This window comes from Panulirus ornatus, chromosome 17, assembly GCF_036320965.1.
Source record: "Panulirus ornatus isolate Po-2019 chromosome 17, ASM3632096v1, whole genome shotgun sequence".
NCBI lineage: Eukaryota > Metazoa > Arthropoda > Malacostraca > Decapoda > Palinuridae > Panulirus > Panulirus ornatus.
The window spans coordinates 23,791,294-23,818,990 of record NC_092240.1 but is presented as its reverse complement, the minus strand read 5'-3'; the positions used below and the strand labels follow the sequence as shown (position 1 = coordinate 23,818,990).

The following is a 27,697-nucleotide window of genomic DNA, read 5'->3' as shown; positions in this document are numbered from 1 at the left end:
AGAGGTCGTCTTAAAAAGCCTGGCCGTCATATCCAAAGGTCGTGCCGTCTAGGCCAAGGGTCGTACCAACGTGACCAATGGTAGTACTACAGTGGCCAAGGGCTGTACCGTCTTGGCCAGGGGTCGTACCGTCTTGGCCAAGGGTCGTACCGTCTTGGCCAAAAGGGTCGTATCGTCTTGGCCAAAGGGTCGTACCGTCTTGGTCAAGGGTCGTACCACAGTGGCTAAGGGTCGTACCGTCGTGGCCAAAGGGTCGTACCATCGTGGCCAATGGTCGTACCACAGTGACCAAGGGTCGTACCGTCGCGGCCAAGTGCCGTTCCACAGTGGCCAAGGAGTTGACGACTGCGACGCTCCGGGCTGACCTGCGGCATCCCGCCTCCCGCAGCTGTCATCCTGGTGTGGTGGCCTCCATGACCTTACCATGACCCCGTCTTTCCTCTGGCGTCACTTACCCGGTATGATAATAATGACCCAGGGTGTGATGATAATGCAAGGTATGATAATAATGACCAGGGTGTGATGATAATGCAAGGTATGATGATAATGACCCAGGGTGTGATGATAATGCAAGGTATGATGATAATGACCCAGGATGTGACGATAATGATGAAAGGTATGATGATAATGACCCAGGCTGTGACGATAATGATGAAAGGTATGATGATAATGACCCAGGCTGTGACGATAATGACGAAAGGTATGATGATAATGACCCAGGCTGTGATGATAATGATGAAAGGTATGATGATAATGACCCAGGCTGTGACGATAATGAAGCAAAGTATGATGATAATGACCCAGGCTGTGACGATGAACCAAGGTATGATGATAATAACCCAGGCTGTGACGATAATGATGCAAGGTATGATTATAATAATCCAAGGTATGATGATAATGACCCAGTGTATGATGATAATGACCCAGGCTGTGACGATAATGAGGCAAGGTATGATGATAATGACCCAGGGTATGATGATAATGATCCAAGGTATGATGATAATGACCCAGGCTGTGGCGATAATGATGCAAGGTATGATTATAATGATCTAAGGTATGATGATAATGACCCAGGGTATGATGGTAATGATTCAACGTATGACTATGACCCAGGGTATGATTATAATGATTCAAGGTATGATGATAATTCAAGGTATGATAATGACCCAGGGTATGATGATAATGATCCATGGTATGATAATAACCCAGGGTATGATGATAATGATCCAAGGTATGATAATGACCTAGGGTATAATGGTAATGATTCAAGGTAGTATAATGACCCAGGGTATGACAGTGATGAATCAAGGTATGATAATGACCCAAGGCATGATGGTAAACATCCAAGGTATGATAGTGATGATTCAAAGTATGATAATGACCCAAGGTTTGATGGTAATCATTCAAGTATGAAAATGACCCAGGGTATGATGGTAATGATTCAAGGTGTGATAATGACCCAGGGTATGATGGTAATGATTCAAGGTATGATGACAATGATCCAAAATATGATAATGACCCAGGGTATGATGGTAATGATCCAACGTATGATAATGACCCAGAGTATGATTATAATGATCCAAGGTATGATAACGGCTTAAGTGACTGGCTAACGGTGGCAGTATACGATCTGGGTCAACAGAGGTCAAGTATGTTAATGAAGCTCATACAGTAAGCCAACTCTGTAACATTTTATGTAATATCAACACCACTGGGGTCTGGCTAAGACCCATTGTGATCCCTGTAACCCTTTTGCGCTACCGCTCACAGGATGAGCATGGGGTGCACAATACACTTGCCGGGGTAGCAGGCCGAGAGCAACCACCAGGGACCTCACCACGTTGTACACCTCAGGCCATGACCCCACAACAGCACGTCAATACGCTGACATCATCCTGCCAGGCCTCCTCGCACATCAAATTTTCTGGCAAGAGCTGAAAACCGACGTTTTGTGCGGCAGCTAATTCGCGTAGGAACCGCGGGCGAGAGAGAGAGAGAGAGAGAGAGAGAGAGAGAGAGAGAGAGAGAGAGAGAGAGAGAGAGAGAGAGAGAGAGAGAGAGAGAGGCACTGCACCCAGCCGGCAGGCAAACACCGAACTCCGTTATATCAACAGCAACTCTAAGGAAAACCAACACAAGCTATATCATATCCACTCAAGCGGCAGACATACACCAGGAGGATGACCGCCCATCGTCCACCTAATGGCGAGGACCGACGGCGGGGGGGCTCTTACTCCGTCGGAAGTCGTCACCAGGCGCGTCGGGGTCGAGTTAAACGACTACACGTCAGGAGCAGGTCTGGGAAACAGGCGCGAGGTGGCGGCGGTGATCACCTCGACGTGCAGGTCGGGGCGTAGTGCAGCCCGAGGCACGGCCGGTGTTCCGCCGCAGGGCTCCACGACCTACACCTGCTCACATCAAGGTCGCGCCCACCGGGGCCACCTGCTGCCGCTGCAGCCATTCACGATCCACGACTCTCTCTCTCTCTCTCTCTCTCTCTCTCTCTCTCTCTCTCTCTCTCTCTCTCTCTGCCTTGCTTCTCTCGTGCACTAGTGACCCTCCCACGAATATCCCTGGTCTCCCCACGCCGCAAACAATGGACGCGACGGGATATCTGTGCCTTTAGGTTCTTGCCTTCAGAAGAAGAAGAACAACAAGAAGAAGAAGAAGAACAAGAAGAAGAAGAAGAAGAAGAAGAAGAAGAAGAAGAAGAAGAAGAAAACGTAAGCGGTATCATTCAGCAGCTCAGGGGGTTATCAAGGGCGCAGAACGGAGAGGTGACTGGTGTGAGAAGACGCTCACCGCCGCCACCCAGCACCACCAGTTCCTCACATCTATACCGTCATATCATCATTCCGTCTTACTGGAATAAACCATCAGCTGAATACAATCATACGACACCTCCATAAAGTAAGCAAGAGACAACATAATCCAAAACACTGTGTGATGTGACAAACACTACAAGGTTAGTGTCGTGTTTGTGTGTATGTCAAGAGCCATCAACTTCCCTCCCTAACCACGACTCAATCAACCACCCTACACACCAGCACATCAACCCCTCCTGCACCAGCTGCACAGGTCGGACAAGGCAACCACCCTACACACCAGCACATCAACCCCTCCTGCACCAGCTGCACAGGTCGGGTGACATAAAAAGGTTAAACCTCACTGTCTGGGGCTAGTTACGGTGTCAGGGGCTGCCCTCACACACCGCCCCGGGCTGACGTGAACTGTAAACTTGGCGTCGTATGTTCTCAAGACAACCTGAGAACTTGTCACTAAGTGACTCACACCTTAGTAATAAATACCACACTTACTCACAACACAACTAACATCACACAACCTAGCTACCACCCGCCAACACGTACACCCCAGCCCACCGCCTCTCACTCATTTATCAATTACTACATACCTAACAACGAACTATCACTTCCTTCTAGAAGGAAACAAGTCTTAAGACATTCATTACGAGGCAGGTAAGGTAATGTGAAGAGCAAATGGACGACTGGCTATGGAAGAAACTCATTTGAATACCAACCAATGCACAAGGTACACACACACACACACAGATAGGATCACTGTAACAATGAGGCAGGACTTCCGTGTTAGGGGAAGGAGGTGGGGAGGGGAGGGAGGGAGGGAGGGGAGGAAGGGGGGAGGGGTTAGTTCTTTACAGCCACTTTGTTATGGAGATGGGGAGGTGGGGGGTGACCTGAGGCAGCTGCCGGCAGGAACCCTCACACTGCAGGGGCCCCTGCCACACCACCACACGGGCCTCACTGAACAGGCATCAGTAAACGGGTCTTACGGCGAGGACCTCACAGCATACGGGCCTCATCTGGCCCTAACGTACCCAATACCCGAGCTTCGGGGGCTGTTATCTAACCCCAGAGAGCCTCAGTCCACGACCAAGTTTCCCCAGTGAAAGAGATGGTTGTGTCTGTCTGTCTGTCGCTGGCGCAGGTCGCCACCCACCACAACACGTCGTGCAACCCAGCCTAGGTCTAGTGCAGCACGGAGCGAGGTGACCACACGTCCTGGATGAAACAAAAATAAGTCGTGACGTAATTGATGATTGATTAGTGCCGGTAATCCCGACAAATCTATTGTGCCGTCCATGCTCATCCTGTGAGCGGTAGCGCAAAAAGGATTACAAGGGTCACAAAGGGTCTTAGATCCCAGTGGGATGTTCCATCTGTCCCGGGTTCTTGCGACGTGGTTGCTCTTGAAGAAGTCTCGATCTAGGGCGCTTGTCGCGGTGTGGCTTCAGGGGACGTCCAGGGGCCTTACAATGTAGGTGCTCTTCCCAAGTGACTTATGATCAACTCTGGCATACGTGCAGACGATAGTTTATATACCGTACAGAGGACCGTATACATACGGTACACAGGATAGTTTCCATACGGTACAGAGGATAGTTTCCATACGGTACAGAGGATAGTTTCCATACGGTACAAAGGATAGTTTACATAACAGTACAGAGGACCGTATACATACGGCATGGAGGATGGTTTACGTAGGGTGTGGAGGGTCATGAGGGAGTCCCACTGTATGTACCGCCAGTTACCAGGATACCAGGGAACACGTAGTTACTGCACGACCATCAACACGGCTGGGGCGACACCAACTGTCTGGCACGGACGAGACGACCAGGTAAGGTACATCGCCTGCCGGTATACGGTACATGCCCTGCCGGTATACGGTACATGCCCTGCCGGTATACGGTACATGCCCTGCCGGTATACGGTACATCCCCTGCCGGTATACGGTACATCCCCTGCCGGTATACGATACATCCCCTGCCGGTATACGATACATCCCCAGCCGGTATACGGTACATCCCTTGCCGGTACAGCCGCCATGGTACTGACGTCATTCGTCGTCCATAATCCCCCTGGTTGATGACGACACAAGATAATGTTATCCTCGTATCATGGCGACCTCCTCTCTGACACCTTCCTGGTATGTACTGGTCTCGTCTCTATACCTCCGGACGACGTAATCTCCACTATAAATCCCGTAGCTCGCGTCTCGCTCAATCACTCTACCCTTCTAGGTCTAACACGTCCTGGTCCTTCCCATGTGTGGTGAGCGAGACGGGCAGGCGTGTCCGGAAGGTGGCGCTTGTGCTGGAGACAGGCTGGCCCTTCCCTCGCCAGGTCTTGTGTTCTGGCCGCCTGATGCTGTCTCCTACATCCTCCTCCTGACTCTTCACTATCACACATCAACAAGAAATGTTCACTTAATAATCGTAAACCTAAAAGAACTTCCCACAGTCGACTCTCTCAAAGGTTCGATAGTACCTAATGCTACTACTACTACTACTTTTACTACTACTACTACTACTACTACCACTACTGCTACTACTACTGCTATTACTACTGCTACTACTACTACTGCTACTACTATTGCTGCTGCAGCTGCTACTACTACTACTACTGCTACTACCACTACTGCTGCTTCTGCTTCTCCAGAAGTACATGACATGTATGGCACCCACTCGTAATACTCCAGACCGAATACACTTCAAATACAAAAATGAAACAAACGTATCATAACACCAGCGTTGTCCGTCCTCTGGTGATAGAGGTCCATGACTCTACCATCAGTGGTGGAGGTAGGCAGCCACCCACCCACCTCCGGCCCATTTACAACCCACAGGGGCAGCCACCCACCCCCTCCACACCCTTCTACCATCAGCAGCGGAGGCAGCCACCCACCTCCGACCTCCTGCAGTCAAGCCAGGAGGACATCCGCCTCCCACACGTCACGTAATCCACCTGTCGTGACCCGCCCACAGCAAGACAAGTACCTTCCTCTACAGGAATCATGCAGGCAAGCAGGTTCCTTCACTGGGGCGCACACTCTTCTCTGAAGTATGAAGGTAGTTTGTGCTCTCCTCCATGAACGATGTTAATGGAATCTAGTTTACTCTCTGGATGGTGTCTGGGTAAGTCTATTCTCCCACTAGCGTCAGGGTGAGTTTATTCTCCCAGTAGGGTTAGGGTGAGTTTATTCTCCCAGTAGAGTCAGGGTGAGTTTATTATTCCAGTAGAGTCAGGGTGAGTTTATTCTTCCAGTAATGCCAGAGTAAGTTTAATCTCCCAGTAGAGTCAGGGTGGGTTTATTCTCCCAGGAATGTCAGAGCAAGTATATTCTTCCAGTACCAGTGTAAGTTTATTCTCCCTTCAATGTCAGGATAGGTTTACTTTCCCAATACCGTTAAGGTAAGTTTATTCTCTCTTCAGTGTCAGGATAAGTTTATTCTCCCTGTAGTGTTAGGGAAAGTGGTTTTTTTTTTCCCCTTCCCAATACCGTCAGGGTAAGTTTATTCTCCCAGGAATGTCGGGGTAAACTGACCCTGTCAGTAGAGTTAGTAGTGCCAGCATCCAACACAGTCACACATGCCCACCGTATTACAATAATAACCCGGCCGACCTGCTCGCCTTACACTGCAACACTTCAACATCTACTCATCATACCACTGCGCTACAACACTACACACAGACCAAGCCTGTATTACAGTACGGATGACAAACATACGGGTCTTAACCTTATATGTCAAGATACAGTAATCTAATCTATATTTTCATCTACTTATATCTAAAGTTCCAGTTTCTATGTTATGAATAACACTCCTTGAATGTATAATCTGGATATATATATATATATATATATATATATATATATATATATATATATATATATATATATATATATATATAACCCCCTGGGGATAGGGGAGAAAGGATACTTCCCACGTATTCCCTGCGTGTAGTAGAAGGCGACTAAAAGGGGAGGGAGCGGGGGGCTGGAAATCCTCCCCTCTCACTTTTTTTTTTAATTTTCCAAAAGAGGGAACAGAGAAGGGGCCCAGGTGAGGATATTCCCTCAAGGGCCCAGTCCTCTGTTCTCAACGCTACCTCGCTAATGCGGGAAATGGCGAATAGTATGAAAGAAAAGATATATATATAAACAGGGAAATGTAAATGAGGTCAATATTTACAATAATCTGTACGTCATTCAGGTTTGGGATTTTTATATTTTTTTTCTTAAAAAGAGAGGCCGTATTGACGACACGGTGGGGTGCGCGCATCCCGTGTACGCCAAGATACGCGTCGTTACCTTATACATACGCATTGCAGGTGTGACCTGCCCACCGTTCATCATCCCGCAGTTTTAGACTTTGTGAAAAGGAAATACGTTTTTTCCTCATTAGTAATATGCAAATACATACAACTACGCACCCTAAAATATAAAGCAAGAAGTTTCTATCATGTTATCACGCTAACAGTAGTCTATCAACACACACACACACACACACACACACACACACACACACACACACACACACACATATTACGGTCCATTTTCTTAAGCCTGCAGGGAGGTAGAGGGGGAGGGATGCTAGCAGTAAACCCCCGAACGCTGGGACGCGTTAACTGAAGCAGTGAGTGAGTGAGTGAGTGACAGGCCTGGGAAAAACACTTTCAAGAAGCGCATTCCAGCGTGGAGAGGCTGTTAGCAGCTAACAGCCTCGTTCACTGGCTCCCTAACGACTAAGAAAACTGCCCCGATACAGGTCGTTTGTGGTGACGGAATAGATTAAAAAAAAAAATTGTGGAGCAGCAAATAGTAAGGTCTGGTGTGCGTGTGGGGGGGGGGGGGGGACAGGAAGACAGGACCCCCCTGGCGTAGCGGTTAGCGCTACTGACCGTGACGCCTGCACGGGGCCGTCCGGGGTTGAACCCACGTGGTTTCGAACCCCGGTTGCGGAAGTCGGCCCTGCAGTGTCAGGAAACATACAAAAAAAATAATATATAAAAACAGCGACAGGAATTCCAAGCCTGGCCATCAGCAGCGAGTGGTATGAGTGTGGTCACCTCGGACACAGGCGACCCCGTGACCAGTGCACCAGAGGCTGTGGGGAGGTGGTGGTGCAGCAGCAGCGGTGGTGGCGGTGGTGGTTGACACTCCCTGCCTGACCCATGGTGGGAGCAGCAGCCCCTACCAACCACAGAGACGTGGCCATTCCTCCGCCTGCAGCTGCTGCCTCTGTCAGCCACGCCAAGGGTAAATGATGAGAGACAGAGGAATGTTAGAGTAAACATCTGACTATCCACCTAACAGACTGAACTGTTCACCTTGTTCATCGTCCACCTAACAGACTGAACTGTTCACCTTGTTCATCGTCCACCTAACAGACTGAACTGTTCACCTTGTTCATCGTCCACCTAACAGACTGAACTGTTCACCTTGTTCATCGTCCACCTAACAGACTGAACTGTTTACCTTGTTCATCGTCCACCTAACAGACTGAACTGTTCACCTTGTTCATCGTTCCTCAGATGACAGAGACGACGGCCACACACAGTTTAATCCTCCCCCCGTGTGTGTCTCTCTCACTCCTCACCACCTGCCCTAAATCCCCCGAGATCAGAATGCAATCTCCTCCTCTGGAAAGCTATAAGCACACGGGCGAGTATTACTGGTAAAGGGATTCATGCGAGACTCGTGTGGCTTCCGTCTCATATACCTCCCCCAATAGCATGATGAGACTACGGCTTTCACACAACATGTCTACGACAAAGAGGCTCCTGAACCCAACACTGGGATGCAGGGATCACATTCGCTTGGTCTACCGACTCTGCTCGCGTCCTCCACGCTATTCAATCCACGGTTGATATTCGCCAAATCGGTGTTAACAGAGTCATCACGTCCCGACCAACCTAACGCCTCATGATGGGAAAAACTGGACAAAATACGGTGTAAAACCCGTCCACCAGAGCTGAAAGAGGCAGCGAAACCTGTCGGGAGCGGCAGGTGGCGGCGGTATAAATCCTGACCCAGTCACTGCTGGAACACCAGGAGCCACACAATAGTGAATTAACGCCACATTCCACGGCCGACTCTGGGTTAGAAAGAAATTGCTCTTTTTCTGCATCCGCGTGAGGGCGGCGTAACGGTGGGAGCTGGCTGGTGCCTCGCTACCAGCCAGCGGCAACACCAGCCACACGAGCACCACACGATGTCGACCATAACTTGATACAAACCACAACAGATACGGTGAATATGCCGATGGTCGCCGCACGACATGACAGTTTCAACTGTCTGATCAAAAGTGTCAGAATGAATTACATTTTGTTCTCAGACACCGTATTCTGGATAAGGTAACTTCTCGCGGTGATTGTGGAGGTGTAATGTGAACGGATGCCATAAAAGCACCCCCCCATGTCTACCAAATCCCTGATCATCAGCAGACATACATTCAAATCATTTTTATTCCAATTAGGTTTACCTATAAAGACAAACGTACGGACAACTTGGAATCTACTTCTCTATCATTCTTGGTGGATAAACAGATTAACGAGATATAAAAAATAACAAAGACTCAAAGACATTACATGGCAGACAGACCAATAACCAAGTCACCATCAGTGAAGGGACGTGTTGGTCTGAGGTTGGTGTCTGGAGGTGTTATCCAGGGAGTCCTAGGTAGTCAGTCTCCCTGCCACACCCACCCCGGCCTCACCTGCTGGAAATCGTCCTTGCTAGCCTCCCCATGACAGGGAGCGGTGAACCTCCTGCTACTCCAACGTCAGGAGGTGTCGTGCGGTAGGGCGCCCTCCTCCGAGCGGCTGGAGGCCCAGCAACACTCACACCTCCGGCTCTGCTCTCACAGTTCCTCCTGCTCACGTCTTGCTCGACACTACACACTTCACTAACCACTTCTGGACGTCTAACGCACCAGTCTTAACTCTCACTCGGGAGGGAGACCCAATCGTGCCAAGAAATCCACCACACACGATAATGATTCCCGATATTTTCCACCAGTATCCCTCAAGTCATAATCACGGCGTGTGTATACAAGCCACAAACCCTCCAACATCTGCTTCTCAATACACTGTTCTCTGGTTCATCACATGTTATCGTAATATCCGATACCAATTTCGCCTCTACCGACTCAACACTCATGCTAATGCAGACCACGTGAGGTGGTGAACTTCGAGGCCACGTCCTGGTATGGAATCCCTTCCTCTTGGAGACCACGTCTTGGTACGACGAGTGAAGACGGTGCACTGCGTCAGGCGGGTAGTGGCAGGGTCCTCGCCATCGTTCCGCTAACTCTCACCACAACACAAACTTCTGCCACCATCGTCAGACACAAGGAATGGACGGCTGGAATATCTAAACTGTTCACGTCAGTCAGCCCAGCGGGCCAGTCATGACAAGCGTCACGAAATACACCCAGGTAAACCACACATACACACACACACACACACCGAAGTGCTGCGCTACAGATCCATGAAGCAGACGTGAGACGCAAGTTACTTCCCACGGACTGGAATAATGCCGCAGCTCCACCACCACTGATGGTTCTCGATGCCACCGATATAGAGAGACTGGCGGCCTGAAGCGGCGGCAGCAGCAGCAGGAACACACACACACACACACACACACACACACACACACACACACACACACACACACACACACACTACCGCTACCTAGTCGTGTTCCGCGGCAGGATCGTCAAACCAAATAGTCTGCTCGCGATACCTTTCCGCTCGGGAGCGTCCCACATTCAATGGCGAGGTCGCCAGCCATTACGGTCCACAAAACCGCCACCAATACTTGACGTAATCTCAACAGCCTTCACAACCAACCTAACCTACTGGTAAACACGACCCGTACATTTATAAATTTTCTTTCAAAGGGAAGAAACTAACCTTTATGTTATAGCCTAGTGTGAATGTCAACCGGAGCGGGAGGTAGTGGCTGGTAACGCTGGTGGCTGGTGTTTAGGGGGGGAGGGGGGTGCACAGACCCACGCAGCACGCGCATCATGAACCAGGAAATACGAGGCCACAGGTAATATGTTAACAACATTAATAACATATGACACCACCTCACGGGAGGGAAGGGAGACTTACCACGGGATGACGGAAGAAGGCTGGCGGGTGGCGGGCAGCCAGGTGATGGCCGCCAGCGGCCGGGTGTACTATGGCCAGCTCGCGGAAGCACGCGCGCGGTTCACCCCCCACGGCCACACTACTTACTTTAGCTCACCTTCCTGCCCCTGGCTGGTGTTCCTCCTATCCTCTGCGGGGCTCCCGCAGCGTTCAGGAAGCCGGCCGCATCCACCAAGCGGAACCACAGGTCATAAAGCGTGGTGGCCGGTGTGTGTGTGTGTGTGTGTGTGTGTGTGTGTGTGTGCCACCTGCTTTCAGGGAGCCACACGCAGGATAGGTGCGTCCGCCTGAGGGACAGATCGCAAGAAGCCAGGAAGAGGAGTGGTGCTTACCCCTGATTCTTAGCTATCACCAGACCAGGACTTCGCCATGCGATACACCCTTCCCCTCCCAAAGGGGCCTGCATTCCCATGCTCCCGCATAGAACGCAACCTCGACCAGACAATGACCTCAGGAACACTAACAACCAAATGGGAGGAGAGAAATGCTACAGTTGGCCTGTGTAGGGAGAAGTAGGCCAGGCACCACCAGACGGAGGGATGAACGACGGTGTACGCAATGAGGTAATGACAGCCCTGCCGCCGCCCCAGGCTTACCCTGGAGACACTGTGAACATGGAGGCAGGCAGGGAGCAGCGAGGTGGGGTCAGGTGGGAATACCAAGTACTGACAGCCAACCCTTAGGAACAGGAGTGTGAGGGGCATACCACCACCGCCGCCGAAGTCATTCCTACCCCCACCCGCTGGAACATATTCTGCTGCAGGAGTGACCACACGGTAACATGTCCGGCAAATACACCGTGACACACGATTACTGTCCTCCATCACACAACCGCGCCATAAACCACCTGGTCTTACGTGGTCTGTCGTTCCCATGTGCATACACGGGGTCCACTCTGCGCCCTGGTTACAACGGTGTGGCTTACAGTGTTGAGGGACTGATGGGTGTGAGAGCTAGTGATTGGAGCAGTGCATTACGGAGGCACGTGGATGAGGCGGGAGTCTCATGGCCTGAACCTCAACCACTCAACATGATCGGTTGGGCACCCCGTGGCTGGGACGGCAGACAACACACAGGCATCAAGGGCTACACACACATATCCCTGACGTGGCCACTGCTTGTTTATGACGGGCGAGGAGGCCGAGGCAGTGTGTGACGTCATGAGCAATGATATTAATGAGGGAGGGCAGCTGTGAGGCAGTCACGAGTGCTGCACCCTACCTCACACCCACCACACGCACGCTTACACTATCCACCGCCCACACCTCGCCCCTTCCACCACACCAGGACCGCCCACAACCCTCCTCCTTCCTGCCATACCTGGTGTACGGCAAGGGTCGAGGGATGGGCCTGGCGGAGGGGTTCACAGTAGCGAGGAGGGATCATCTTGCACGGGGGCAATTGTCACGGCCATCAACCACTTCCTGGCATGACAGACACGATGTTGCCAACGAGGCGCCTTACCCCTCCCCTCCCCCCCAATCTCCGCCAACCTCCCACTTCACCCCCCCCCCCCCCTCCGCCTTGACAATCACACTAACTTCATATACATGACAGCAAGAGACTGAGTGTGAACGAATGTGCCTTCTTTTGTTTTGTTTTGTTTTCCTGGCGCTACCTCGCACGGGGGAAATGGCGATCAAGTATAATAAAAAAATAAATAAATATACGTATATATATATATATATATATATATATATATATATATATATATATATATAATATATATATATATATATATATATCCCTGGGGATAGGGGAGAAAGAATACTTCCCACGTATTCCCTGCGTGTCGTAGAAGGCGACTAAAAAGGGGAGGGAGCGGGAGACTGAAAATGCTCCCCTCTCGCTTTTAATTTTCCAAAAGAAGGAACAGAGAAGGGGGCCAAGTGAAGATATTCCCTCAAGGGCTCAGTCCTCTTTTCTTAACGCTACCTTGCTAACGCGGGAAATGGCGAATATTATGAATATATGTTATATATGAATATATATATGGCAGTGGATGGAACCATGGAAGCGGAAGTGGATCATAGGGTGGGGGAGGGGGCGAAAATTCTGGGAGCCTTGAAGAATGTGTGGAAGTCGAGAACATTATCTCGGAAAGCAAAAATGGGTATGTTTGAAGGAATAGTGGTTCCAACAATGTTGTAAGGTTGCGAGGCGTGGGCTATGGATAGAGTTGTGCGCAGGAGGATGGATGTGCTGGAAATGAGATGTTTGAGGACAATGTGTGGTGTGAGGTGGTTTGATCGAGTAAGTAACGTAAGGGTAAGAGAGATGTGTGGAAATAAAAAGAGCGTGGTTGAGAGAGCAGAAGAGGGTGTTTTGAAATGGTTTGGGCACATGGAGAGAATGAGTGAGGAAAGATTGACCAAGAGGATATATGTGTCGGAGGTGGAGGGAACGAGGAGAAGTGGGAGACCAAATTGGAGGTGGAAAGATGGAGTGAAAAAGATTTTGTGTGATCGGGGCCTGAACATGCAGGAGGGTGAAAGGAGGGCAAGGAATAGAGTGAATTGGATCGATGTGGTATACCAGGGTTGACGTGCTGTTAGTGGGTTGAATCAGGGCATGTGAAGCGTCTGGGGTAAACCATGGAAAGCTGTGTAGGTATGTATATTTGCGTGTGTGGACGTATGTATATACATGTGTATGGGGGTGGGTTGGGCCATTTCTTTCGTCTGTTTCCTTGCGCTACCTCGCAAACGTGGGAGACAGCGAGAAAGCAAGAAAAAAAAAAAAAAAAATATATATATATATATATATATATATATATATATATATATATATATATATATATATATATATATATATCTGGGGAAAGGGAAGAAAGAATACTTCCCACGTATTCCTACGCGGCAAAACCGTGTGAATTTCACCATCAGTGTCCTCAAGTGTCAGGTACGCCTGTGATGATGGGCAGACACTGTGGATTACGCCCTCCTATGTTTACAGACATCGCCATATATATATATATATATATATATATATATATATATATATATATATATATATATATATATATATATATATTCTTTTTTTTACACTTTTCGCCATCTCCCGCGTTGGCGAGGTAGCGTTAAGGACAGAGGACTGAGCTTTTGAGGGAAATCCTCACTTGGCCCCCTTCTCCGTTCCTCCTTCTGGAAAATTAAAATCTACTCATAATTCTGATTTTCGAAGCCCTGTAGGTTTTATGGAGGTTCCCCACGACTGCATGACGGTAGGGGCGAGGCAATACGGTGGTATAATATATGACGATGCTATGCTGTCAGGCCTCAGTAACACCGACCAACCAACGCACGGCTGACGTACGTATGAGACGAGCCATTCCCACAATGCAACCCGCTGCCACATACATACACTGCCACCAGGTTCCAGTAGTCTAATAACGCAGGCAGCTGTTACAGCCGAGGCTCGGCCGTCACAAGGCAAGGGTTGGTCTGCAGTACTCAACGGGTGACGCCAAGAACGTTACCTGGTGATATGGTGGTGTAACTCCCTGTTATATAACACCGCGAGGAAGTTTCCGACACCAGCGAGGGTCGTCTCCGTTTCCTGTACCTCCATGGCTTCTGATGCAGCGGCGTCCCGGCCTGGCCTGCCACTGACTGGTCATGATGCTACTCTTCCCTCAATCAGCACATCAGCCACACACACACCCCTCACTTACACACACCACACTCACGCCTACATCAAGCGCGTCTCAGCGCGCACCACACCGTCATCTACACACAGTGTGGACTGTGTTATCTAACTCTTCACTTTCCATTGAATATACAGGTGATGTTACTTAAGCTGGCTTAAGCTGGCTGGCTGGCAGTCTCTCTTGAGATATATGTATTGCTAACATCACACTCATTATCATCACCATCGGCTACGTGATATCGGAAAATCCAAACAAAAACAGTATCTATTTTCTCCTCCAGTGATATTTGTACTAAAGGAAGCTACATCCTTGAAAATCTAATCAAGATTTTTCATTAACGAAGCACACGCTATGGTTGATGAACAGACATTATTACTAAACATCAAATCATAGATTTACAATATCCCAGCTCCCGCGCGTCCTGATGTTGCCCTGTTATGCCCGGCTCCCGCCGCACCCGTGTGGCTGGGCTGAGATGCAATTTTGTGGGCGTATTCTGGCCTCCTCAGGCCAGGGTGTGGCATGTCTCTACCACTGTTTTCTCAATGTTCTCCGATGTTTACAACTACTAACAATTGTGACCCTAAAAGCTCCCATTCTCCTTTTTAAATTCGTCAGTTTATATCTTCCCTCGTCTTTACCGCCTCTTGTATCACCCTAAGTACCAGGGGCCGTATGCAGAAAAATTCTTAAATTTCTGCTCATTTTTATGCTTAGCTGAGCAAGTGACTTAAGTGCCACACAGAAAAGGACTAAGCACGATGCTTAGCAAAACTCAAGCATATCATTTAAGAAGTATGAAAAGAAGTTTGGGTCAAAATTTGTCGTCTGCTAAGCAAATACTTAAGCGTAGGGCAGCTTTCAGAAACATGCTTAGTAAAATTCTTAAAGTTATTCTTTGGAGTTAAGCATACTTGAGCATTCTAAGAAGTTTTCCGCATACGGCCCCAGGCGTTTAACGTATCAGGAAAGCCTGAGTTATCAATATACTCAGACAAGCAAGTTACAACTCTACCGAAATCCTCGTGTGCCTGGTCTCCACCCACATAGAAAACTATGGGAAGCAGCAGCCAGACGCAAGTTACGGGTTGAAGCCATGACGGCAGGCACACGCGCACAGCTCACGAGAGCAGTGAACAAAATGATACGTGTAGGACGGAAGGAGCGCAACAACACGGAGACACAACACGTTGAAGAGAGAGGGATGGATGGAAAGACGTGATGGAGCTTCAAGGCTGCACTACACTCGGTAGCAGGGAAAGGATGGACTCCACTGGAGTGAGAAAGTTCTCGGACGCGAGTGTCGTCCCATGGTAACACCTTGCTGAAGCCCCGGCTCTCACCCGCAGCGCAACCATACGCAGTGTGTGTGTGTGTGTGTGTGTGTGTTCTCCCGTTACGTTTCCCACGTGAGCCGCTCGTGTCCCTCACCAGCGGACCTCCTCAAGGGCTCCAATCATCGCGTGATCTGCCCCAGATTGGCGCGCTGGGGGAAAGCTATTAACGCGGAGTCCACACACACACACACGCACACACACACACACACACACACACCAGAGGCAACATTACTTGGTCTCATGTTATAATGAATCATCTCAACACTATTAGCTACCTGTCTACTACCATTACCCACATTGCCAATCATCATTACCCACATTGCCAATCATCATTACCCACATTGCCAATCATCATTACCCACATTGCCAATCATCATTACCCACATTGCCAATCATCATTACCCACATTGCCAATCATCATTACCCACATTGCCAATCATCATTACCCACATTGCCAATCATCATTACCCACATTGCCAATCATCATTACCCACATTGCCAATCATCATTACCCACATTGCCAATCATCATTACCCACATTGCCAATCATCATTACCCACATTGCCAATCATCATTACCCACATTGCCAATCATCATTACCCACATTGCCAATCATCATTACCCACATTGCCAATCATCATTACCCACATTGCCAATCATCATTACCCACATTGCCAATCATCATTACCCACATTGCCAATCATCATTACCCACATTGCCAATCATCATTACCCACATTGCCAATCATCATTACCCACATTGCCAATCATCATTACCCACATTGCCAATCATCATTACCCACATTGCCAATCATCATTACCCACATTGCCAATCATCATTACCCACATTGCCAATCATCATTACCCACATTGCCAATCATCATTACCCACATTGCCAATCATCATTACCCACATTGCCAATCATCATTACCCACATTGCCAATCATCATTACCCACATTGCCAATCATCATTACCCACATTGCCAATCATCATTACCCACATTGCCAATCATCATTACCCACATTGCCAATCATCATTACCCACATTGCCAATCATCATTACCCACATTGCCAATCATCATTACCCACATTGCCAATCATCATTACCCACATTGCCAATCATCATTACCCACATTGCCAATCATCATTACCCACATTGCCAATCATCATTACCCACATTGCCAATCATCATTACCCACATTGCCAATCATCATTACCCACATTGCCAATCATCATTACCCACATTGCCAATCATCATTACCCACATTGCCAATCATCATTACCCACATTGCCAATCATCATTACCCACATTCCTAATCATTATTATCCACATTCCCAATCACTATTACCGATATTCCCAATCATCATTACCCACATTCCCAATCACTATAACCAACATTGCTAATCATCATTACCCACATTCCCAATCACTATAACCAACATTGCTAATCATCATTACCCACATTCCCAATCATTCATCCCTAATCACTATTACCCACATTCCTAATCATCATTACCCACATTCCCAATCATTCATTCCTAATCACTATTACCTACATTGCCAATCATCATTACCCACATTCCCAATCACTATTACCCACATTCCCAATGATCATTACCCACATTCCCAAATCCATGGCCGGGGGGAGGGGGGGGGAGAGATGAAGTCCATACCACCTCTGACGTCACCTGGGGCATCCATGCCACCATGGCCAGTGTGTGTAGCCGACCACGGACCTCCACACTCGCACTCGAAGTGGGAAACTCCAATCAAACACGACAACTTACGCAGGGAACGAGGAGGTCAGTCATTCCATAAAAACTACTAACCCACGACGTAACGACACGAGCTGTTCACCAGAACCATTGCGATGATGATACAACAATTCGAATCACCAGGAGCCAGACGACACCCACGACCCGCCCGCCTGAGGTCGAGTCGCGTGATGCGGTTTCCACCTCGAGAGAGACGTCCTGGGAGGCGACTGTCACAGACGTAGGCAGGGCCACGACCACCTCCTCCCTTACCACCACCGGGAGCTACTGTACAACACACGTGCGAGGGAGGGGGTTCCCACGTGATGAGGAATGTGTACACGACATAACTCACGACTAAGTTCAGAAGGTTTAGGACGAGGGCTGCATGATGCGACCCCAGGGTGCTACACACACACACACACACACACACGCACACACACACCTCTGCATGATGCGACCCCAGGGGTGCCACAAGCACACACCTCTGCATGATGCGACCCCAGGGTTGCCACACGCACACACCTCTGCATGATGCGACCCCAGGGTGCTACACGCACACACACCTCTGCATGATGTGAACCCAGGGTTCCACACGCATACACCTCTGCATGATGCGACCCCAGGGTTGCCACACGCACACACCTCTGCATGATGCGACCCCAGGGGTGCCACACGCACACACCTCTGCATGATGCGACCCCAGGGTTGCCACACGCACACACCTCTGCATGATGCGACCCCAGGGGTGCCACACGTACACACCTCTGCATGATGTGACCCCAGGGTGCTACACAAACACACACCTCTGCACGATGCGACCCCATAGGTACCACACGCGCACAGCTCTGCATCACGCGACCCAGGGTGCCACCCGCACATACCCCCACTAAATGATGCGACCCCAGGGGTCCCACACGCACGAACACACACACACACACACACACACACACACACACACACACACACACACACACACACACACCAAAGGTCATGCTTGCAGGATACAACTTGAGCCTGACAGATAACGGACCGGCCACAAGTACGCGACATGATCTTTATGTGACAGACAAGACAACCACACCCCCGCGTGATGTGACCTGAGGGAGAGAGAGACACGCAGGAAACACCAGGACCTGTTATGTTGGCAAGCCCTGCCGGCAACATCACGACCTCACTTGACGTATATGACCCAGCAGGGAGGCAGTCATCAGGACGCCAGACACTGCAAGAGGCAGTCATCAATACGCCAGACACTGCAGGAGGCAGTCATCAATACACCAGACACTGCAAGAGGCAGTCATCAATACGCCAGACACTGCAGGAGGCAGTCATCAATACACCAGACACTGCAGGAGGCAGTCATCAATACACCAGACACTGCAGGAGGCAGTCATCAATACGCCAGACACTGCAAGAGGCAGTCATCAATACACCAGACACTGCAAGAGGCAGTCATCAATACGCCAGACACTGCAGGAGGCAGTCATCAATACACCAGACACTGCAGGAGGCAGTCATCAATACACCAGACACTGCAGGAGGCAGTCATCAATACACCAGACACTGCAAGAGGCAGTCATCAATACGCCAGACACTGCAGGAGGCAGTCATCAATACGCCAGACACTGCAGGAGGCAGTCATCAATACACCAGACACTGCAGGAGGCAGTCATCAATACACCAGACACTGCAAGAGGCAGTCTTCAACACGCCAGACACTGCAGGAGGCAGTCATCAATACGCCAGACACTGCAGGAGGCAGTCATCAACATGCCAGACACTGTAGGAGGCAGTCATCAATACGCTAGACACTGCAGGAGGCAGTCATCAATACGCTAGACACTGCAGGAGGCAGTCATCAATACGCCAGGCACTGCAGGAGGTAGTCATCAATACGCCAGGCACTGCAGGAGGTAGTCATCAATACGCCACGGACGGAACAATGAAAACGAGTCTTTACGTAAGGCTGGCGGAGGACACCTGGCGGACGTGTGGCCCGCCAGCCGGTACCCCGGGTCGACTCTCCCCTCACCTTAACCCTAGACACACCTGCATTGTATACATTTCCTGGCCTGACGGGGAAAGTTTCAAGGGGAGTGAAATGCCACGGTGGGGCCGGCTATGACCACTCGCAGCTACGCCGGGCTGCCGGACGAGCGGAAAGGTCTGCCATCTGTGACCTACACGACATGTTCCAGTCTCCTCTCCTCCGATACACTCGCCATCTTCCGTTCGTATCCGAGGCACAGCCTCCCACCCAACACTAATGGAATTAGTGTAATCAAACTTTCAGCCTCAGAGCTGTGACCGGTCTATGTCATGACGAGCCTCACGACCAGGAATTAGGTTCCTCGGACACAAGACCCTTGTCTCGCCTCCTGAAGAAGCACTCGGAGGATGTAACCCTCCTCCAGTGTAAGGCCGAGTCACATCCTTGGGTTTTGCAGTAACGTTCAGAACTACTACGCCCCTTTTCGTGATGTCCTCGGGGTTGTCGCAGCCTGAGACGCTTCCCCCTACACAAGAGGCTCAAGGCAGCGTCAGGTATTATGACGACGTTAACTACAAGGCTGGATCAGAGCTCCTCCAGCAGCGAGCAGCCCCACCTGGTATGTCCTGCGACGGTCCATACTTCTGAACACCACGTCCTGATCTGCTGCTTTTTGCCAGTCCATCGCTAGACGGTCACTGAGCATGGCCAACCTCACTGACAGAAAGCACACACACACAAAAAAAATTATCGGATCTAGAAAGTTCTCTGATTTCTCTCACAACATGACCACAGGCTGACTACCTGCTGAGGAAGCGACCTCGAAATACGTTTAATAGACTCCCCGGTGACGGTGCAGCAGACGATATTTTTTCCCCGGTCCAATTAGTGTTGGATGGACTTCGCGGAGCGGGTTGGGAAGCGGCGGCCAGGCGGGCGTGACCGCCTGCCGCGCGCCCGTCTCCGCTGCGGGAGCGCATCCAATCCGCCTCAACCAAGGTGAGGAATCCCATACATGGATGCAACAAAGAACCTCGGGAAAACGGCGTTGGCGGAAACCGTGATGGCTCAGCCTGGAGGAGCGGAAGGGTCACGTCTCCCGTGGCCGAAACTGAGGGCGGCGGCCACGGTCAGGCACAAGTCTCCGGTTCAGTAGCCATATTGGGGGGGGGGGGGGGGGGGGGGGGGGGGGGGGGGGTCGGTCGGTCGGAGATCGTGATGGAGGCCGAGGCTATGCTGTTCGCTCAGCCTCACAGTAACCACAATTAAATTCAACTCTTCAAGAATAATCCTCTTAGTAACGAGTATATATATATATATATATATATATATATATATATATATATATATATATATATATATATATATATATATATATATTTTTTTTTTTTTTTTTTTTTCTTTGTCGCTGTCTCCCGCGTTTGCGAGGTAGCGCAAGGAAACAGACGAAAGAAATGGCCCAACCCACCCCCATACACATGTATATACATACGTCCACACACGCAAATATACATACCTACACAGCTTTCCATGGTTTACCCCAGACGCTTCACATGTCCTGATTCAATCCACTGACAGCACGTCAACCCCGGTATACCACATCGATCCAATTCACTCTATTCCTTGCCCTCCTTTCACCCTCCTGCATGTTCAGGCCCCGATCACTCAAAATCTTTTTCACTCCATCTTTCCACCTCCAATTTGGTCTCCCACTTCTCCTCGTTCCCTCCACCTCCGACACATAAATCCTCTTGGTCAATCTTTCCTCACTCATTCTCTCCATGTGCCCAAACCATTTCAAAACACCCTCTTCTGCTCTCTCAACCACGCTCTTTTTATTTCCACACATCTCTCTTACCCTTACGTTACTTACTCGATCAAACCACCTCACACCACACATTGTCCTCAAACATCTCATTTCCAGCACATCCATCCTCCTACGCACAACTCTATCCATAGCCCACGCCTCGCAACCATACAACATTGTTGGAACCACTATTCCTTCAAACATACCCATTTTTGCTTTCCGAGATAATGTTCTCGACTTCCACACATTCTTCAAGGCTCCCAGAATTTTCGCCCCCTCCCCCACCCTATGATCCACTTCCGCTTCCATGGTTCCATCCGCTGCCAGATCCACTCCCAGATATCTAAAACACTACTTCCTCCAGTTTTTCTCCATTCAAACTTACCTCCCAATTGACTTGACCCTCAACCCTACTGTACCTAATAACCTTGCTCTTATTCACATTTACTCTTAACTTTCTTCTTTCACACACTTTACCAAACTCAGTCACCAGCTTCTGCAGTTTCTCACATGAATCAGCCACCAGCGCTGTATCATCAGCGAACAACAACTGACTCACTTCCCAAGCTCTCTCATCCACAACAGACTTCATACTTGCCCCTCTTTCCAAAACTCTTGCATTCACCTCCCTAACAACCCCATCCATAAAGAAATTAAACAACCATGGAGACATCACACGACCCTGCCGCAAACCTACATTCACTGAGAACCAATCACTTTCCTCTCTTCCTACACGTACACATGCCTTACATCCTCGATAGAAACTTTTCACTGCTTCTAACAACTTGCCTCCCACACCATATATATATATATATATATATATATATATATATATATATATATATATATATATATATGTTTCCTTGCGCTACCTCGCAAACGCGGGAGACAGCGACAAAGCAAAATAAAAATAATAATAATAATAATAATAATAATAATAATAATAATATATATATATATACATATATATATATATATATATATATATATATATATATATATATATATATATATATATATATATATATATATAACGAGAGAGACAGAGACTTGCCTGGTAAACAGACAGTAATTGAGCTGTAACAAGCAGAAAAAAGTCTGAAAGTTTACATTATGACCCCAGGGATATGCTGGCCCTTTGACCCAGAGCCTCGGGCTGCTGGGAGCACCTCCGCCAACACAGCAGCTGCAGGGGGCACCTCCGCCACCACAACAGCTGCAGGGGGACCTCTGTCACAAAACCAGTTGCAGGGGGTACCTCTGACACCACAGCGGCTGCAGGGGTAACCTCCGCCACCACAGCAGTTGCAGGGGGACCTCTGTCACAAAACCAGTTGCAGGGGGTACCTCTGACACCACAGCGGCTGCAGGGGTAACCTCCGCCACCACAGCAGTTGCAGGGGGCACCTCCGCCACCACAGCAGTTGCAGGGGAACCTCCGCCACCACAGCAGCTGCAAGGGGGAAATTCCGTCACCACTACAGCTGAAGGGGAACCTCCGCCACCACAGCAGTTGCAGGGGGCACCTCCGTCACCACAGCAGCTGCAGGGGGTAAATCCGTCAGCCCTCACCAAACCGGGTGCTCCCTCCCACTCTTCCCTTGCTATACAGCCACAGTTATCATTGTGACTATTTTGCATTTCAGATGTACGAGAGAGAGGCAGGACGTCAAGATGAAGGTGCTGGGGTCGGAAAACAAGGGGCGAATGAGAGATGGGGTGAGCGAGTAACAATAAACTTCTGAGAGAATAAGATGTTTTGGATGGAGAAGAACAAGAGAACAAAATGGGAACATCGGTGAAAGGGGCAAATAAGGAAGTGGTGACGGGAGCAATGAGTGACGAAGCGTCCATTATGCTATCGGGGTCAGAATGCATGATAACTGGATGCAGCTACCAGCTGTAGTGTGATGTAGTTCTGTCTGACTGACATGGTGCATGTTGCAACCTCATATAAGATTCATCTTCAGGTAATCATCTCACATCATACAATCCTCAGAGACCCAACGACTTACATGATAAAGTAGTAACGTGTTATAACCCCACGAAGACACATTATGTGCTCCAGAATCCAGGCATGAATGTGGCTCATCTGCTGGTGTCTCCTCCTCCTAACCAGACAACACATAATGTTTACGTTCACAGAAAATGGAAACGCGACCGGCCACCACGTATACCCCCCCGAGTGATTTCTTGTACGACTGTTTTACTAACACAAAAACATACAGCAACTCGTTATATTCTCTGGTGAAAACAAAAAAGGCCACCGAAATTACCCTGGTGGTAAGGTATTACAGTGGAAGAAAACATCATGGTCGGTGGGAACAAGATCGCTGATTGGTCAGCCTTGCACATTTTTCATTTGTTTGTTTGCAATTTAACTCCCGTGATTTTCGCTCTCGCAAAGAAAAATACTTGACAGTCACCCTCACAAAATCTATCACCAAACTAAATAATTCTAAAACGCCAATGAGTTTAGTAAAACTCTCAAAGTATTTACCGCCCAACAAGATAACGAATTATACCTTCCCGATAAGTCACCCATCCCGAGCAACCAGTTTTCTTTCAACCTCACAAATGACAATGCTGGGGGTAACTAAGCTCATCCACCGGCCCAGAGTATTATCTTATTCCTCTTCACATAGACAAAAGACGTTTCAACACCTAACCCTGGTCAGATACAGAATACAATCCCAATAGCTTTTAACAATATTCAGTATATGCTCTTCCTGATATCATCTTCTAACATGGATTCGTCAGATGTCAAAAATACCGACACTGAAGATTGATTTGTGTCGTTATCCCAGCGTATGTATTTTGCATCCTACTGTAGAATACTTAAAACCCCCCCAGCGTCCACACCCTTACATCTGCAGCACTGTAGTACCATAACAGGCAAGAGGAAGCGTTCTGCATTAAGAACAAAAACTGTTCGTACTTTTCGTTGTTTTAAAAAAGAAAAATTAAAAATCTACAAATATGAATATTTTGGATTCATCACATTCCGTATAGCATATTTCTTCCATAACCAGCAAAATATAAACGACACAAACATTACTATTAGTGTGTTTGTGAGCGTAGGTGTGACAGACGAAATGTTTACATAGAATTACGGATCACAGAGATAATGTTTTAATATCGGGTCTGAGGCTGACACGTCACTCTTGTACCTTGCTGTCCCACCAGGCTACCACACACCACCCAAACCTGTCTGTGGCTGGAGAACTGAGAGAGGCGCTGGCTGGCCTGACCACACGACCTGTGGAGGGGAGAGGAACGTTGGCGTACTGACCTGGATGACGGATCTCGTGGGTCTCCGCGTCGATGCCCTTGTCCTTGCAGACCTTGGCCAGCACGTCCGAGATGAGGGTCTTGGGCGGGACGCGGTACACCGCCAGCTGTCCACGGGGCAGGTTCACCTGCACCACACACCAAAATATAAATTACTTCCACATCCACAGTGATACATATATTTATGACGTTATACTATAAATCATATACATACAAACATATTATATATATATATATATATATATATATATATATATATATATATATATATATATATATATATATATATATATATATATAACACTAAAATGAAGAGTAATAATATAAGAGTTTGTATTGCTTTCCAATAAGATCAACCCTCTCATAACGAGGATAAATAAGTCAAAATAATATAATTCAAGTCATTGCTACCGCATATCAATGGCCACAGTCTTATATCATAGAGTAATTACACCTGTGTCCACACAAATGCATGAGGCCAAGTGATAAAAAAAATATCAGTAATGCGTCCTGTCATTCGCTTCCAGAATTAGCTACACTGCTGACGTTGGTGGCGGTGCAAACACTGAAGGGGAACGGTCACTGCTGCAAGGAATGAGACCTCTACACTCATTTGGTCACTTGTAGTCAACACTGTAAACGTAGCCACACCCTTGTCGACTTGTACCAAAGAAGAGCAGCACGCTGTCATCTGTCTTTAGAGGTCTGATCAGGCCGAGAGATGATATGAAATTCACAGATTATCTGTATAGTATTGTGATCATGTCTTGCCTCGGCTCAGCGTATCCAATGGATCGAAATGTTCAAAAATGGCCGTGGAAGCGCCGCCGATACATACCGCTCACGGCGCCAGTCCACATCATCCATTTTTGAACATTTTGTGATCCATTCCAAAACACTCCGGTGTGACATGACATGATCACCGTACTGTGAGTTTAAAAGTCTCTCTCGGACTCATACCACAAAATAACAAATGACAGCGTGCTGCCATCTTTGGTGCAAGTCGACAAGGGTGTGGCCATGTCTACAGCGACTACAACTGATCAAGTGAGTGTAGAGGTCTCATTCCCGTGCAGCAACGACCGTCAGCAAGGTGGCTAATTCTGAAAACCAAGACGAACACATTGTGGATACTTTTGGATTTGTCAATATATATATATATATATATATATATATATATATATATATATATATATATATATATATATATATATATATATATTACTTTCTTAGAATGACTACCTTTCCAATAAGACAATAAGACCAGCCCTAAGTTAGAAAAAAGAAATTAGTAAGTTGTTAAAAGGAGAGCAGTCATGCAGAGTGGGTTGTATGCAGGTATATATGTATGTAAGTATATATATATGTATGTATGCATGTATCATGCATGGTACACGTGCGCTAGTATTTACCACGAGCTGTTGCTTGAAGACGTACTCCTTAGGCTGACGTAAGCGGAGGAGGCACAGGAAAGAAACATACACATTGAACTATTCACATAAAGACAATATGATACTGCAGACTCTACTCAAAGACACAAAGGTTTATATAGGCAGGTCAATATTTGCATTAAAGAACAGAGATGATATTTTCTCATATGTATACCACAACTGCATTTCATAATTAAACTATATTCATCAAAACATTCTGGAACACCACTAAATTGAATGAAACTGAGTTGACACACTGCTTAAACTCCATCTGACATACTGAAATTCACCTAAAATATTATCTACATAGAATTTAGAAGATTCTATATCTACATATTTCTTTTTTTCCTGCTGTTAACAAACACTTAACTGACTACTTCTAAGCTACGGTAATACGCCAAGGAAAACGAACTACAGAAGAAAGAAAATGGGTATCGACAACGCCTTCATTACCTCAGACGACGGGGCCCCACAGGTGTACAACTCCATCCTCTCGTATCTTTAAAATGTGTAACACCACAGCAGGAAGTGTGGAGATGGAGGATGACAAATTGCAAAAACACAACATATCATTAAAAGTTCTGAGAGTGACTGTGTGGAATCGAATAGTCTACACAACCCGGGACAACAATAGTCTATACAACCAGTCTACACAACCCGGGACAACAATAGTCTACACAACCCGGGACAACAATAGTCTACACAACCCGGGACAACAACAGTCTACACAACCCGGGACGACAATAGTCTACACAACCCGGGACAACAACAGTCTACACAACCCGGGACGACAATAGTCTACACAACCCGGGACGACAATAGTCTATACAACCCGGGACAACAACAGTCTACACAACCCGGGACAACAACAGTCTACACAACCCGGGACAACAATAGTCTACACAACCCGGGACAATATAGTTTCAGGGCGGGAAGATCTTACCCTTCCTCAGTTGCTTGACCACTGTCTCCTACAACACTACACAGGCAGAGCAAAATACAGAAAACACTAGCGTGATATAAACACACACTCCTGAAGCGTTTGGTAAATGTGACCTCATTGTCATTATGAGAGAGATGAACATAACCGGTGAGACTGGAAGATGGATATACAACTTTTTAAAAGGTCACAACACGTTGGTTATAAATCAAGCTATAATCCAGTGTCTCCACTCCGTAAAACTCAGTGGCTCCAAAGGAAATGTATCAGCATCTCTTCCGTTCCTCATTTCTACATATGGTAACGACAAAGATGCGAATCACAGTTTCATATCATCCTCTGCGATATGATGATATTGGAGTACGTATGAAAATCTGGTCAGCAGAAGACACTGAAAAACTACAAACTGACATAAAAAAAAAAAAATCTTCCAGAGGGCCACCAAGAACAATACGTTTTTCAGTGGGGTTAAGTTCCAACTCCTCCGGTCTGGGGAGAGCACAGCAATTAAGAGCAGTACAGA

The 27,697-nt window shown here is 48.0% G+C and overlaps 1 protein-coding gene across 5 annotated transcripts in view; it reads right to left on the bottom strand.

The window, feature by feature from the left end:
- The window catches only part of LOC139754635 (uncharacterized), a 529,511-nt gene that overhangs the window by 156,107 nt on the left and 345,707 nt on the right, over positions 1 to 27,697 (bottom strand). For 4 of the 5 annotated variants that reach the window (XM_071672137.1, XM_071672139.1, XM_071672135.1 and 1 more), the window contains 2 exons: positions 26,217 to 26,249; positions 24,806 to 24,932 (listed from right to left, as the gene is read on the bottom strand). In XM_071672137.1, the coding sequence (XP_071528238.1) occupies positions 24,806 to 24,932; positions 26,217 to 26,249 (160 nt within the window). The remainder of the gene's footprint in view (positions 1 to 24,805; positions 24,933 to 26,216; positions 26,250 to 27,697) is intronic. The other variant, XM_071672136.1, reaches the window with a different exon arrangement.